This window comes from Talaromyces stipitatus, genomic scaffold (assembly GCF_000003125.1).
Source record: "Talaromyces stipitatus ATCC 10500 scf_1105507295541 genomic scaffold, whole genome shotgun sequence".
NCBI lineage: Eukaryota > Fungi > Ascomycota > Eurotiomycetes > Eurotiales > Trichocomaceae > Talaromyces > Talaromyces stipitatus.
Window position 1 is genome coordinate 2807284 of NW_002990115.1, and position 14186 is coordinate 2821469.

A 14186-nucleotide genomic window follows, 5' to 3' on the forward strand; every position below is an offset into this window, starting at 1 on the left:
CTAGAAAGACTGAAGAGACTCAGTATGGAATTGATTCATATTTACAATTTCTCTCTGCATATCGTACCCGAGTAACAAAAATATATGTAGATAAATAATAGCCAAGTAGTCCGACAAGATAACTACATTAATCACAATTTCAAACGTAACATTAAGCAAGCCAACCTTGGAAGCCGGCCGACTTCATCCCCTCAAGAATCTTTTGGAACTAGTTTCACATCATAAGCCAACTCTAGGGAAGCATTAGGGTCACCTTCTCGTGGAACAAAGTCCACAATCAAAGAATCCTTTACGGCAAAAACAGAATCGTTGGTGAGGTACTGGTCTTGTCTGTCAAATATCTGTGTGACGAGGGGTTTATATCCTTCATGTGTGGCCTGAGATCCCTGGTCAGATTGTTGCTGCTTTTCGACAGATACAAGTTTATACTTACCAATATATGGATATGTGCCGGCCGATAGGGGTGCCGGTCCAGGAGTTCTAACAACTTTCCTGCTGGGCCTAGACTACAATGAGTATCATTGTCACAAAAGGGAGCAGGAGAATACTTACCATCACCAGGGACAGGGTATGGAGTTGGCCTTATACAATAGAACCAATAGCGACCATTCTCATCAGTTGTAAATTTTCCTCGCAAATTATGCTCAACTTGATTCGGATCCTGTTGTTCATATAGCCCGTTGGTAGACGCTTGCCACACTTCCACTGTCGTGCCGGGAATAGGTTTCTTGGTCTTGTAGTCAATTACCTGGCCATGCATAAAGACCATTTCTCCATCGTCGACCCCCGTGACCATACTGTCGCCGTTCTGTCGAACCATTGTGTCTGCTCGGAAAAAGGGACCTAGAATGGCTGTTGCTGTTGGAGCATCTGCTTCGGATGCTACTTTGTAGGTAATCTCATCTACCAATCTATTATCCATTAGTATAAACCACCTTTACATTTGCGAATACGTTTCTGAATACAACCAGTACTTACGTCTCAAGCCCAATAACATCACACAAAAGTTGTCCCTCGTTACGTTTGTCATCACTCATTTGTCCTGCCCAGTTGATCATTTTCACACCCATCATCCACTCGTCAACCGTCAACTCATTCTCTCGTGCAAAATCATGAATGTGTCGAATGAATCCGGCCATCAATTGGCGTAGACGGGAGTTTGTCTTGGGGCCCATGGCGTTGATGACGCGGTCAGTGAATGTGGGATCATATGTATGGGTAGCCATTTTGATTATGCTACTCTCTCCGTTTTTGGCTATAACAATACCAACTCTCTAAACCAGCCCACCATCTAGGTATAAATAACCACAAGCAGGTTTCGGCGCAACAAATAGAGAACGACTTTTTATAATACCTTGGTGTAGCAGTGTGTGAACTGTTCAAGTGACAGGATAATTAGCACAACAATAAAAGTATCGCTAATACAATTTTACTCATTTTTTGTTAGTAAGCTTACCATAATTAACTAATTTGCGTACTTTATTACATACTTCTATGTACTCTGCCTCTCCTAAAAGCAGATATTTACTCATTTTGAATGCAAAATATGCATGGATCATGCTAGAAAATAACATACGAAACAAACGCACTTTAGTATTCTCACCGAATTTGGATCAATTGAGTCCATGAAGGGACATCGGCTAAAGCACCGTACGGTTCGGTCCGTACGTATTCCCCGCTTCGGATTGCTTCCTCTCTATTCATCCCCGCACTGTTTATATGTGACAATTCTTTTGAAGTAATCATGTCCAGGGATCATATGTTGAAATTTCTTCGATGAACGGTTATGACCAACTCATGGCTGCCCCATGCCTCTCCCTCTTCCCCTGCCACCTCCTCTCGTTGCCTTCGGATTCCTCTTCTCCGCCAAATGTGACGGCAGTTCTTGAACTACACTCCCATCTTCCCACAGGACACCCAACCCGGTCTTCCTTTCAATGACGAGATCAAAGAATTCGATCGGAACAATCTTTCCCTCGCCGCTGTCACCGAGGTTCATGCCTTCACTGAGAATGACACCATTCTCACTCCTATAGAATGGACAGCCAGCTTCCAGTGCCCTCCGTAGGTTGATATAGATTAGAATTTCCGCATCTGATCGCATTCCGGAAATTACCGTTGCTTTCGACCTAGGGTCTAATAATGCTATTGGTGCATCTCGTCCGTTAGGGTAAACCTCGTCCATTGTCGGACCAGTGGCAAAATGCACCTGTAACCTACTCATAGACCGTAAACCCCCAGATGCGAGAATTAGCGGCCAAGCGCCATGATATGTACCGTGTACCACGGTATCAGGAAGGTTTGATGCGGCACCATCTTCTTTTGTATCGTCAAGACTCAGTTTCTCCAGGAAGAGTGTTGTGTCAACACTCTTCATGCTGTGTCCCTGCGTCGCCCGGATGAGGAAATGAGATGGATCATTATCCTTAACAGACAACGCATGCGCTGTCGCATTCTTCTGCTTTTCTTCGGAAGCAGCGGTGGCCACTACTGCTTCTTGCTGCTCTTGACTTTCCTGATTCCCTGATTCTATGGTTGCTGGAGAGATATAAAACAGAGAGAACCGCTGCTTGTCCGAGCTAGCGACTGCCTGTATAATTTCCGGTAACGTCACTTTGAGAGATTTCACTTTTCTCGTTTCGAGCTGCGTCCTTTGTTAGACGGGAGCAAAGCATAGGACGGTTCCACGTACTAGATCTGCCACATTCACATAGCCCTCTTTGCTGATTTTCAGATTCTCCTTTTCTGCGGAGTGACGGAGTAGATGGGAGAGTGCCTTCGAAAGCACTACCTCGCGAGGCATGGCTCTCCCGCCACCTCTACGGGACATTGTTCCAATCAAGCTTCTGATATTGAGGATCAAGGATGGTGTAGTCAACTTTTTGATAATTGCAATTTTCTTATGAATACTGGATTAGCAATATTGGCAGTCCTATAAGTTTATATCAGCCGCGAAAATTAAAGCAAGATCGGAGTCATCGTGACTCATAGGACGTACCTTTACCAACACGGCCTAGTCGACATCGATGGTATTAAATAATTGTATTATTCGAGATCATTCGTTGGAAGCGTCGTCAGTCATTAATATATCAGATCAGAAAGATGAATGTCGAAGCGAAAGAAATGCTGCACAATGCTTCTAACTTTATTGGGAAGGCGCGTGGGTCAGCTTCAAGCCCCACAGCCTTGCTGCCTACAAACTTCTACTCGAATATAAATACTCCAAGTAGACACAACAGGACTCTTCGATCAACGCGTATGAAAGCGAAATGAAACTCCAGCTTCAATGCAGTCTATTAGCGATTTTGAGACGAGATGAGTCAGCGTCCATCCAAAAGACCGCGACTGCAAGCGAGTGACGACTCGGGTTCGTACAATGAGAGCACATGGACAGAACAGGACGAGTCGGAGGTTTATCCAGTCACTTATTCTTCCAAGCGCTCATATAGGGCTTGCTTCATGCGTCGGTAACGCGCAGGTTCAGTCTCAGAAGATATTGCGCTTCGCGAACGACTCCTCCGTCAATCGGTTGACATCTTTCAGGGGACCGTATTTGACGATGGTGCCATTGAGAGATTCCATAACGCGTTGCGAAATCAATCAAAATCCCGGCTCCTTACGACCTACGCCCGCTTTCTTGTACCATCCGTCGAAAAGCAGGACCTGGGAGAAGTGAGTGTGTTGGAGGATGCCATTGTCGTCTATAATGAGAAATGGCTCAACGTAGCACCGATCTATGGCCCCAATCCGCGGCCAGTGGTCAACATGAAAAACATGCACAGCATGTGTATCGCTATGCGTGCAGTGTGGAGCTTGACTTCAATATCCAATTCCATGGAAAGGATACATCGTAGAATCCTCGGTTTCTCTATATCCTACGACTCAGAAAGGCTCCAAATCTATGGCCACTATCCCGAAATCGATGATTTCGACGTCGCATTCTAGCGGTGGACGATTGAACGGTTCACAATCTGGAACAAGCACGATAAATGGAAATGTTATCGTCTCGTAGGGAATCTTGACCGCGAATTTCTCACTATTCCAAGAAAAAGGTTATGGATTTACTGGCAAGGATCTGGGAACCGATAGATCTCTCTCCTATGCCGATAAGGAAGTGGATAAAAAGACGCAAGAAGAGAGCATCGCCTCTCAGGATCTGTCGGAATCGCAAAATATGTTTCAGACTTTACAGCGGCAGTCGGATGATCGAGAAGCTCGATATACGAAATACCTTACCGCATCTGAACAGGAAATAATAGGGAATACATCTCGACAGAAAGAGTTACTTGCTGAACGATAGCAGGTGAAAGTGCGAGAACACGAGCTCCTTGACCAAATAGAACAGCACATATCTGAGCAGAAAGTGCGACACCAGAGATTATTGTCCCAATTGCGACAATCACTAACAGAACGGAAAGCTCGACGTGAGGTATTGCACACCATAGTGAAAGAGAGAATAGCAAAGAGTAGGAATGACTTATAGCACAACAAAATAACTTACTTTTCAATTCTTTGCAGCTTTGGACCTATAGCTTAGACTGTCTCTGTGCGGTGGTATACACACGGTCCACTTTTCTGCATACCTTCTCTCTTCATGGATGTGAGCAGTATTCACAAGAATTGCAAGAATCAAGATATTGAATGAGATGATATTGTCTATTTTATTAATGTTTGGAGCTGGGTATTATAGCACAAATATTATACAATATGATCACTGTCCTTTGGTTCAGAAAGCAAACCACCTCTCCAAGGAAGCCTTCGCTGCATCTATGTCTGGCTTCTCATCCTCTTCTACGGCCCAAGCAACAACGCCATCAGGTCGAACAATCAACGCCCCAAGGCCGCGCCTATCATTTGCAGTCAAACTCAAGTAATCGACTCTGCCTCCATACTTTCCTGTAGCCAAGTTCTTCAGCTCGATGTTATCCTGGAAATCTACAATTAACCCTTGCCCCCCTGTCATTTTACTGCCTAACCTTGAGCCATCGCCCAACTCAAAATCCGGTACACTGCGTCCGACAAGGGGATGCAGAGTGCCGCCATCCTTTTCGAGATTGTATTTTTGCGACAAGCCCCAAAATCGATCCATGAGCATATTCGTCCCGTCAGTTGTATCGATGAAATCGCGAACCAACGTGCGAATTGCTGCGCCAAATGCATCTGGTTGCAGTATCGAGACTTGAGCGCGTGTCCAATCAAGGGCCCAAGCTGCGATGGGGTGGCGTTCAGCTTCGTATGTGTCCAATAAATCCAGATTTACGGGCGTTTTGTCATTTTTGGATTCTTGTCGCACTGTTGCAGCTAGCTTCCAGCCTAGATTGATGGCATCCCCCAGTCCGAGATTCATACCTTGAGCCCCGAGCGGCGAGTGAATGTGTGCAGCATCACCAGCAAGTAGAACACGACCCTTGCGGTAGGTTGTCGCTTGCATACAGCGGTCAGTATATGTCGATGCGAGATGGACCTTCTCAATCTTCAAGTCACTGACGCCTGTCACGCGGCTGAGTACTTCCTGTAGGTGCTCCATACTGATTTCCTGGGTGCGATCGTATGATCCACCATCAAAGTCCAGCAAATGCAGACTATCCTTCTGTCCTCTGATATACATTCCAGTCTTTGTATGGCTGAATCCCAGTTTCAGCTTTTCCGGATGACCCAAGTCACATTTAATTCCATAACCCGTGAATCTTGCTTCTGTTCCTTCAAAGCCGAATCCAGCAGCTTTGCGAATTGCGCTTCGTCCCCCGTCGCATCCTACAAGCCACTTGCCGCGGAATGATTGATTCTCTCCTCCAGCTTCTACCGTGACACTATTGTCGTCTTGTGCTGTGATACTTTCAACACCATGACCCCTTAGAATCGTCACACCCAACTGCTCAGCTCGTTTGTTGAGGATACTTTCCACTAGCTGTATAGTCGTTGGTTGCGGTACCAGACTCGGCCCGGGAAAACGATACTTCCAACGATCCAATTCAAGTTTATTGGCATTGAGACCAATACCAGCAAAGTGTCCACCGTACGTAAATCCAGCAGTCTTCTGGAGACCGGCAGCCCGTTTGCTGAGGTCAGCAAACTCGCCTAGCAGACCGCGACGATAGACGGATTCCACAGACGATGTGTTCATTCCTCGAGAACCCAACGGTTCATCTTTGAAGGGGGACTCGAGCTTATATTCGCGTTCTAGGACTAGCACCGAGATGCGTGCTAGACCTAGTTCGCAAGCAAGGAAGAGCCCGACAGGTCCTGCGCCGACGATGATAACGTCGTAGAGTTTGTTCATGATGAAGTTTGGAATTGACAACTAGCAAGCGATCTGAAAAGATGAACAAATATGAATGCTTGCTGTATCCGAAGAGGAAAAAAGGACATCCATCGTTGCACAGGATTTATATCCCATCAGGCCTGCTTTAACCAGGCAACCACGACAAGGGGTCATCTTGATCCACCACGTCCAACCTCACGTTAAATCACTAACCAAGTCTTGGGCTAGTCGAAAAATATGACTTGATAAAACTTACTCAGTCAGCCGAAAATTCATACACTTTCCGTGAGATAGGATGCTCGGGACTTGGTGCTTCCCGAATTGGTTCCTCGGGTTTTAGTAAAGTCCGGGTATGCTAAGCAACCCTAAGTGTGAATAACTGAGCCACATTGCCACAGCTATCGCAATGTTCTAAGAATTTGATAGAAGCGAAGAAAAGGAAAAAAAGGAAGTTCTTTCAGTACGAATTTCTCGATTCACCTAGATCAATTCCTCGACTAGATCTCGCAAACCACTATCTTCACCCAAATCCTCTGCAACTTGATGCAACAGATTCATCGACAACCCTCTCAAAAACCAACAGAGTTGCTCCGCTCTCGCGACTAATAGTAACCAATACGCAAAGACTGTGAGCGCAGCTGGCTTCTTCTCGACGATGGCCATTCGAGTAAAACGATCTGACACCTTGCTCAGCCACCCGTTCATACCCATCCAGACGATTTCTAGGTTCTCTGCATCGAAGGATTGATGGTAGGATTCAATCAATATCCTGATAGCAGACATTACTGCTATAAAATCGGTGACATCGTCTGGTCTTCCTAGTTTCTCGGTCAAGCGATATGGAAGGTTGAAGATACGCTTTAAGGCGGAGGACCTGGAGATATCAGTGCGTAACGAAGTGTTCGAATCTGGTGGATGGGTTGCCCACAGTCTATCCAAATTTACATCATAACCGCCGCTGAATCGAGCCATCGAGTCAAGCGTAACCTTTGGATTTGTGCAGCCTTTAACAGTAGCCACCAACCAATCCAATGGGACAGGCAGCTGGACACGCCCTTCAGACGTCCAAAAAATAAGGCGATGAATGCAAAGCATCTGAACCTCCATCTCCAGGTAGTCTGTTTCACCCATTCCAGATTCGAATCTTCTATAAAACCGTCTTGAGCGCCGTACATGGGTATCTTTCAGCACTCTATCTTCTGAAAGCACTGCCAAATGACTGGCAGAGATAGAAAGTAAACCGTACATCAACCACTCCAGACGTAGAGCTTGAGTAACAACATTGGTTTTCCAGTAATTTACTGGATTTGAGCTTCCGGCAGGTAGTGTGAGACATGTCGTGGTAATAAAGTGGTGAAAGTATCTCATTTTCAGTAGGTCGGATTGATCCAAGCCTAAATCGGATTTGGGACTTCGATTGGAAATGTCCGGTTGTGCATGAGACATGGTATTCGCATATTGCCGCTTTTGCCTCTGCTCCTCCGGTCTTCTATCGTCAGCGAGTACCACTGGTTCTGCTACGCTCGGTGTTCCCCCAGTAGCCTCAAAATACCTAAGCTTCGTCCCACGGAAAAAAGTCTGCAAATACACAGCACAGGCATAACCTTGCGGCAAATCACTCAATCCATGACTCTCCCTCCAATGCCTCCTCATCCGTTTAATACTTGCATACAAACTCCCACAGTCTGTCGCCGTACATTTATATCCAGCGATAACGGGCAAGCCTTCCACCGGCTCACACCGCACCAAGGGGAATTGCACATCATCAGGTTCTAGAAGCTCTAGATCAGAGATCGCTGATAACAGTCTCTGTCGCTCCGCACGATAGATTTTGTGGCGTAATAAGTGGTTTCCTACGGCGGTCTTTTGGATAGCGTACTTGCATTTGAGGCAGATTAGGAGTTTGTACTGCGCGTTGTAGTGTAGAAAATCATCCGTACCGAAGGTGATGTTCATCCTGGAGGGAGGTTGCGAGGGACAGCATAGGAGCTATGTTCAGTCACACTTTGGAAATGGCGGTTTGGAATGTTATATGTGAATCGGTCGAGGAAGTGCAATGATAGAAAGAGCCCTGACTAATTAATTTAGGCGGGTCGCTTTGAGTGGGTCGATGGAACGGCATATGCGGTTCCATCTTCTATGATCAGGGTACATCATGGCTAATATCAAGTCAATGGAGATTTGATGTCCGATTTCAAACGAGATTAGAATATTCAATGCAAGGTTTGTAATGCCTTTGAAATCCACGGTCCTCTCCTCATGCTATCGTGAGATAGAAGTGTGGCTTTTTCAATGATATAACAACTATAAATACGTAGCCGTATCATGTCTCATAGTGTACCATCACTTCTTTCCCAGCAAGACTTTAGTCGTAACTATCAACCTTGTTAGAAATGAATATGGCACCAAACAAAGCTGCATGGCTTCAAAAAGCTGGGACTCCCTTGGAGGTCGGTGATGCACCTATGCCGATTCCTGGACCAAACGAAATCATCATTCAGAACTCCGCAGTCGCCATCAATCCATTAGACAACCACATGCAAGACGCCGGAGTCTTTGTCCAGCAATGGCCCACCATTTTCGGTTGCGATGTGGCTGGCACAGTGTATGAAGTTGGATCGGAAGTGCAACGTTTCAAGAAAGGCGATCGCGTTATTGGGTACGTAGAGAAAATTCCTTGCTACTCGTGGATTGCCCCTGAGAGTGCTCACGAGGCATATCTAGACACGCAATCAATCTAGTCACTGGAAAACCTCAAGATGGAGCATTCGCTCTATATACAGCTGTCCCGGAAGACAAAGCTGCAATTCTGCCCGATGCCATCCCATTCACTCAAGGAGTTGTAGTGGCTTTTGCTATTGAAGCTGCTGTCTGTGCGCTCTTTGTCAAGCAGGCCGGGACCGCAATGCCTGGCGTATCTACCCCTGCTCTCGGTCTGCCGTATCCGTCATTGCGGTCAGTGTCATCAAATAAAACACTCATCGTATACGGTGGTTCTTCCTCTGTTGGTTCGACGACTACGCAACTAGCCACGGCGGCAGGAATCAAAGTAATCTCCATTGCGAGTGAGCGCAACTTTGACCTTTGCAAGGATTGCGGAGCGACTGAAGTGTTCGATTACCATGTCCCTACGTTTGTTGAGAAAGTTATCGCAGCAGCTTCAGACCCTGAGAGAGAATTTGTGGGCATCTTTGATGCTATTTCCACTCAGGAGACCTATGCGAACGACCTTGTCATTCTGAATAGACTGGGAGGAGTCCATCTAGCGTGTGTGCATCCTCCACCTGAGAATGTTCCGGACAGCATCAAAGCGGGCATGATCTTTGCGGTTAATGACGTTGCTACTCCTGTTTGGACAGAGTACGTGACCCCAGCATTGGAGACGGGAAAGCTCAAATGCCTTCCACATCCCACTGTCGTCGGAAAGGGCTTGGAGTCCATCGACGAGGCGCTTCACAAGTGCAAAGCGGGCGTTAGCGCAACCAAGTTGGTGGTGGAACTTTGAATGTTCATTATCGTACGGACCGAAGCCATAGGTAGATATCTTAATCAAAGTTAGAGAAAGCATCCCGACATATATACTGTGTAAACAATGTCGTCTCATTAACGCTAAGTAAAGAAAGGGTACCATGTCAGTCCGTCTCGGTCGTGAACATCTGATCACCTCCTTCTTGCCCCATTCGTATTTGTGGTCGTCATTGTCACTGTCGATTGTTGAAAGACGTATTTCCGACACGCTTCTTTAAGCATATCAATTCTTCGTTGCGTCTGAATAAAAACTCCACGGTACATGTCCAAGCTCTGCTCGACCACCTCGGTGCGTGTCCTGGTACCGTTGCAAATGTCACGCATAAGTTGCTCCATTTCCTTCCGCAGGTGTGGTTTGCTGAGCGAAGGGCAATCTGCGAGACCGGCAACAACATTGTCGTATCCTTCAACCAAAGCAACGCCTAATCGTGTGGGTATTAGTTCTTGGACTCCTGTATTGCCTCCTGCTGCTCGGCCACGACCTCGGCCTCTACCACCTGCTTCATTGTTGCTCGCACCAGTACGAGGACGTGCTGCAACGTATTGGCGTTCCTTGATTTTGTTAATATGTTCTGCCATAGTAGCATCCGTACCAATACCATTTGCATCCATGAGGGCAATCAATTCTGGTTCTGTCAAATACGTCGGCGGCGTCGTCTTTCCTTCAGTGATTTTCGCCTCGGTCGGCTCAAAGACCTCGCCCACCTCAAAGTGAGGCAACTGAGTACTGCTCTCCCATTTGTCGTAAACGTAGATATCCAAGTAATTTCTCTCGAGAACAATCAATCCCTTGGCATGGAAGTACTCATCGCCATATTGAATTTCCACTTCGGAAGTCTGACCTTTGGCGTCGTCTGAACAGCATGCAAGGAAGCGGCGGACCACAAAATCAAATACTCGCTTCTCTTCGTCTTTGAGAGCTGACGGAGCTACTGCACAGATAGGGTGGATAGGCGGGTGAGCTTGATCGTTATTTTTGCCCGCTCGAGGTGTTCTGAAGTTGCCATCCAATAGACTATTATTCTTAGCTTATGTTGATAAATTGGGACATGATAACTTACCCCTGAGCATACTGCCCCCAAGTCCGGTCAGGTACTTGTTTTTCAATAAGCTTCTTCAAGTCGATTGCTTTATCAAACTGGTCTGTTTCTGTTCGTGGATAACTGATGAACCCGCGTGTGTATAATGTCTCCGCGATTTGCATCACCTGATGAGAAGTCATCCGTAAATACTTACTGCCCATCATCTGCAGGTCGACAGTCGTCAAAGGCAACGGTCGCCATTTGCTCGTCGGCTTCTTTGTCACCTTGGTGACTTTTGCATCTTTGGCGTCCAGACATCGTTCTAGCATGACCGTTACGGCAGCCCGGTCAAATAGGCGCACTCGGCGCCAGTTGAAGTTGACGTTGATGTCATCGCGTTTATGAACAACAGCAATGGCCCAGAAAGGTTCTGGCTTGAAATTTTGCACTCGGAGATACCGATCAACGACGAACCCTAGTGTAGGGAACTGACATGAACCTGCCACAGTTAGTCTGTGCGTCGTTGAAAAAAATTGACAAATGATAAATACCATAGCTAATTGGACCTTGATCTAAAGGACTTCCAAGAGTCTGCAGTTGAAGTGTCTGTAAACGAGTGAATGCAGCGCCGACACGCAAATCTAGCTCAATTCTGGCAGCTACAGCATTTGCTTGCTTTTCGTCCAGTTCGATGGGCTCACGAGCCGCTCTCAATACATGACTAGCAATGTCAGCGAAGATGCATTCTTGGTTCTTGCAAGTTTAAGGGCATATTGATACATACGCTCTCTCGGTGTTGCTAAACCTAGCCCTCTTGACTTCGATCCGCGCGTTACCTAGGCGAGCCTGTTTCTTGACCTCGGTTCCGATATGCTCTCCTTCCCGGTCACAATCCGTCCAGATAAACAGGGCTTTGCAGTATTGAGCCTGTTTCTTGATATTGTCGGCAATGCTTAGTTTATCCTGCCAAGTATCAGTAACAGAGACAGTAAGATGAACCCAGAAACGATCAACGTACTGAATCAACATTCTCGAAGACGGGCACTTCAAACAACAGGCTAGGTGGGCACGATGTCCAACCTTTGTACTCCTTGCCAAACTCCAGCCCCGTCAAGTGGCCAATGACACTGGTCATGGTCACTTCACAGTTTCCCCATGCTCCGCCAAAGTTGAAGCTGAACACGTAGTTTTTTACATATTGCTGGCCATGTATATTCATCTGGATACCGTCAAACCTTGCATCCGTTTCGACCAGTTGAAAGACTTACTGTCTGCATAGACCCTCCAGAAAGATGCTGAGCAACTGCCTTGGCGATAGCAGGTTTCTCTGCAACACAAAGAATCCTATTACCCGGCATGGCTCTGTATATCAATCACGCTCGAGTGAGTAGTAGCGTCTATGCATCCTTGCTGGAGTCGATCTAGAGCACGAGTGAAATATTGTTCGGTTTACATAAGACAAAGTCACATGAAAGAGCAAAAAAGGAAGGAACGCGTGGGACGCGCCCGCCAAGATAATTTATCTTCCTTTTCTGCCTGAGATCTGAGGCATCACAGGCACGAGGCTATGATCTCATCCCAAAGATCACTCCGATCGATTCCCACGGATGGAAGCATTAAATGCAGCCTCATATCTGAGATTTTCTACTGGATTGCCACATATTTATTGATTCAAAGCACACACTCTATGCGCGTCATATTGCTTGAATGGATTACGTCGTCCGTTGTCATGGAGCTAACTTAGCTAGCTGCTGATATAAACAGTGGGAATCTCCACAGCTCGCCCCAGAAAAGAACTGACAACCTACATAAGATTTCAAAGTCTACCACCACCACTTGCAGAGAAACTCATATTCTGTTCCATTATCCAGACTAAATTACGAGAAAGGAATCAATCATGGCGCTCCCGCTACCTCCCATTCTATCCCCCGAAGAGGCAGCCCAATACGGCCGAACACTAGCACCATACGTGTTCTCGTCGCAAATTCTTGAATTCCCTGCGCGCGTCGTCGAAGCCGCCAACAGCACAGATGTACTACACAATCTCCAAGAGCTATATCTAGGCACAAACCCTATGCTAGAGGCCGTTGCGATCGCGCTCGCTCTTTGCCCCTTTTTCGTCCTTGCCGCTGAGATTCGCAACAATTACTCGCAGGTGGATTGTTGGTGGTCCCTTTTGCCGACTATCTACAATCTGCATTTTTATGCTTGGGCGTATGGGAATGGATTACCGACTGATCGGTTGCGGACTATTGGGGTGATTAGTGTTTTATGGACTGTACGTTTTCTGTTCTTCTTACTCTGTATCTACTAACCACTTCATAGGTCCGCTTAACATACAACTACTGGCGCAAAGGTGGCTACAGCTGGGGTGCCGAAGACTATCGCTGGCCCATAATCCGGAAAAAAATAAACAATCGCTTCCTCTTCTTTGTATTTGACGTCGTTTTCATCTCCCTCACCCAATCCCTCTTGTTATGTGCCATCACCGCACCAACCTATGTCTTCACTCTACTCACACAACTACCCAAAACTGGCGCAACATTCGACATCGCCGATCTCGTCTTCTCGCGCCTCTTGTTTTTCTACATTCTAATCGAGGTTGTCGCCGACGAACAACAATGGCGCTATCAACAAGCCAAAACTAAATACCGTGACACCGGCATCGTCACACAGGGATACGACAAGGAAGACCTCGATCGCGGCTTCGTCGTTTCGGGTCTCTGGTCCTATAGTCGTCATCCCAATTTCGCCGCTGAGCAAGCTATCTGGCTAACTCTGTACATCTGGTCTGCGTACAAGACGAATACCTGGCCCAATTGGGCTGGTATCGGTGCGTTGGGATATTTGGCTTTGTTTCAGGGTAGTACCTGGTTGACGGAGAGGTTGAGTTTGGGTAAATATCCCGAATATGTGGAATATCAGGCTCGTGTAGGCAAGTTTGTGCCGAGGTGGTCTGTGAAGGCGAGGGGACAAAAGGGTAAGGCGAAGGCTAAGATTGAACAGAAGAAGAAGGAGTGATTCTCATCTGTAATCTTCTAAGCCGCATTGTAAAATTGGTTCCGTTTTTGGCTTTGGGCGTATTCTATTTCAGTTCAATTTGTGTTTGGTGTTGTGCGTCCGGGTTATGTGAATTGAACTCTTGGATTTGTCTCAGTTTCCTGCTTGGTGTTCTACTTTTATTATTCTTATGGAGTATATTTTTTTCGTTTCGTCCATCCTTCTGAGAATCATGATTCGTTTGCATTGAGGAGGCTTCCCATGACTTCAGAAATCAACCATAGACTGGTTAGCTAGTGATGAGCAACCCTTCTATAAACTTGCTCAGGTCTACTCAGCCTCTACAACACACTCACTAACCACTTCATCAAGAG

General features: G+C 46.5%; 8 protein-coding genes across 9 annotated transcripts; 3 read left to right on the forward strand and 5 right to left on the reverse strand.

The window, feature by feature from the left end:
• TSTA_033660 (catechol dioxygenase, putative) lies at nucleotides 1-1372 on the reverse strand. 2 transcript variants are annotated; one of them, XM_002480512.1, is made up of 4 exons: nucleotides 979-1372; nucleotides 553-911; nucleotides 434-501; nucleotides 1-377 (listed from the first exon to the last, which is right to left on the reverse strand). In XM_002480512.1, the coding sequence occupies exons 1-4, from the start codon at nucleotides 1224-1226 to the stop codon at nucleotides 192-194; spliced, it is 861 nt and encodes a 286-aa protein (XP_002480557.1). In that variant the 5' UTR covers nucleotides 1227-1372; the 3' UTR covers nucleotides 1-191. The 2 variants fall into 2 exon arrangements, with proteins under 2 accessions (XP_002480557.1, XP_002480558.1); XM_002480513.1 differs by having other exon boundaries at nucleotides 1-501.
• Nucleotides 1373-1571: 199 nt separating this feature from the next.
• On the reverse strand, nucleotides 1572-3076 carry TSTA_033670 (tRNA splicing 2' phosphotransferase 1). Its single transcript, XM_002480514.1, has 3 exons — nucleotides 2999-3076; nucleotides 2693-2932; nucleotides 1572-2644 (listed from the first exon to the last, which is right to left on the reverse strand). The coding sequence occupies exons 2-3, from the start codon at nucleotides 2828-2830 to the stop codon at nucleotides 1796-1798; spliced, it is 987 nt and encodes a 328-aa protein (XP_002480559.1). The 5' UTR covers nucleotides 2831-2932; nucleotides 2999-3076; the 3' UTR covers nucleotides 1572-1795.
• Nucleotides 3077-3315: 239 nt separating this feature from the next.
• Nucleotides 3316-4300, forward strand: TSTA_033680 (uncharacterized protein; the record flags this gene model as incomplete). Its single annotated transcript, XM_002480515.1, has 3 exons — nucleotides 3316-3367; nucleotides 3485-3933; nucleotides 4013-4300. The coding sequence occupies 3 exons, from the start codon at nucleotides 3316-3318 to the stop codon at nucleotides 4298-4300; spliced, it is 789 nt and encodes a 262-aa protein (XP_002480560.1).
• A 398-nt stretch (nucleotides 4301-4698) lies between these two features.
• Nucleotides 4699-6350, reverse strand: TSTA_033690 (pentachlorophenol 4-monooxygenase, putative; the record flags this gene model as incomplete). The annotated part of the gene is made up of 2 exons (XM_002480516.1): nucleotides 4740-6350; nucleotides 4699-4714 (listed from the first exon to the last, which is right to left on the reverse strand). The coding sequence occupies exons 1-2, from the start codon at nucleotides 6278-6280 to the stop codon at nucleotides 4699-4701; spliced, it is 1557 nt and encodes a 518-aa protein (XP_002480561.1). The 5' UTR covers nucleotides 6281-6350.
• A 392-nt stretch (nucleotides 6351-6742) lies between these two features.
• TSTA_033700 (uncharacterized protein) lies at nucleotides 6743-8361 on the reverse strand (the record flags this gene model as incomplete). Its single annotated transcript, XM_002480517.1, has 2 exons — nucleotides 7851-8361; nucleotides 6743-7814 (listed from the first exon to the last, which is right to left on the reverse strand). Exons 1-2 carry the CDS (start codon nucleotides 8216-8218, stop codon nucleotides 6743-6745), a joined length of 1440 nt encoding a protein of 479 aa, XP_002480562.1. The 5' UTR covers nucleotides 8219-8361.
• Nucleotides 8362-8547: 186 nt separating this feature from the next.
• TSTA_033710 (alcohol dehydrogenase, putative) lies at nucleotides 8548-9864 on the forward strand. The gene is made up of 2 exons (XM_002480518.1): nucleotides 8548-8921; nucleotides 8987-9864. Exons 1-2 carry the CDS (start codon nucleotides 8656-8658, stop codon nucleotides 9765-9767), a joined length of 1047 nt encoding a protein of 348 aa, XP_002480563.1. The 5' UTR covers nucleotides 8548-8655; the 3' UTR covers nucleotides 9768-9864.
• Nucleotides 9865-9922: 58 nt separating this feature from the next.
• Nucleotides 9923-12170, reverse strand: TSTA_033720 (DNA topoisomerase III, putative; the record flags this gene model as incomplete). Its single annotated transcript, XM_002480519.1, has 6 exons — nucleotides 9923-10805; nucleotides 10852-11311; nucleotides 11364-11533; nucleotides 11597-11775; nucleotides 11831-12031; nucleotides 12081-12170. The coding sequence occupies 6 exons, from the start codon at nucleotides 12168-12170 to the stop codon at nucleotides 9923-9925; spliced, it is 1983 nt and encodes a 660-aa protein (XP_002480564.1).
• A 245-nt stretch (nucleotides 12171-12415) lies between these two features.
• TSTA_033730 (DUF1295 domain protein) lies at nucleotides 12416-14148 on the forward strand. The gene is made up of 2 exons (XM_002480520.1): nucleotides 12416-13090; nucleotides 13138-14148. The coding sequence occupies exons 1-2, from the start codon at nucleotides 12710-12712 to the stop codon at nucleotides 13831-13833; spliced, it is 1077 nt and encodes a 358-aa protein (XP_002480565.1). The 5' UTR covers nucleotides 12416-12709; the 3' UTR covers nucleotides 13834-14148.
• Nucleotides 14149-14186: the final 38 nt, after the last annotated feature.

Excerpts from the sequence above, each read along its gene's own strand:
- TSTA_033660 (XM_002480512.1), bottom strand. The coding sequence starts at position 1,226 with ATGGCTACCCATACATATGATCCCACATTCACTGACCGCGTCATCAAC. Across the intron at positions 502-552 it reads ATACCCTGTCCCTGGTGATG|GCCCAGCAGGAAAGTTGTTA; the intron begins GTAAGTATTCTC and ends ATTGTAGTCTAG. Across the intron at positions 378-433 it reads CGGCACATATCCATATATTG|GCCACACATGAAGGATATAA; the intron begins GTAAGTATAAAC and ends CAGGGATCTCAG.
- TSTA_033670 (XM_002480514.1), bottom strand. The coding sequence starts at position 2,830 with ATGTCCCGTAGAGGTGGCGGGAGAGCCATGCCTCGCGAGGTAGTGCTT. Across the intron at positions 2,645-2,692 it reads ATGTGAATGTGGCAGATCTA|CTCGAAACGAGAAAAGTGAA; the intron begins GTACGTGGAACC and ends CAAAGGACGCAG.
- TSTA_033710 (XM_002480518.1), top strand. The coding sequence starts at position 8,656 with ATGAATATGGCACCAAACAAAGCTGCATGGCTTCAAAAAGCTGGGACT. Across the intron at positions 8,922-8,986 it reads AAAGGCGATCGCGTTATTGG|ACACGCAATCAATCTAGTCA; the intron begins GTACGTAGAGAA and ends AGGCATATCTAG.
- TSTA_033730 (XM_002480520.1), top strand. The coding sequence starts at position 12,710 with ATGGCGCTCCCGCTACCTCCCATTCTATCCCCCGAAGAGGCAGCCCAA. Across the intron at positions 13,091-13,137 it reads TGATTAGTGTTTTATGGACT|GTCCGCTTAACATACAACTA; the intron begins GTACGTTTTCTG and ends ACCACTTCATAG.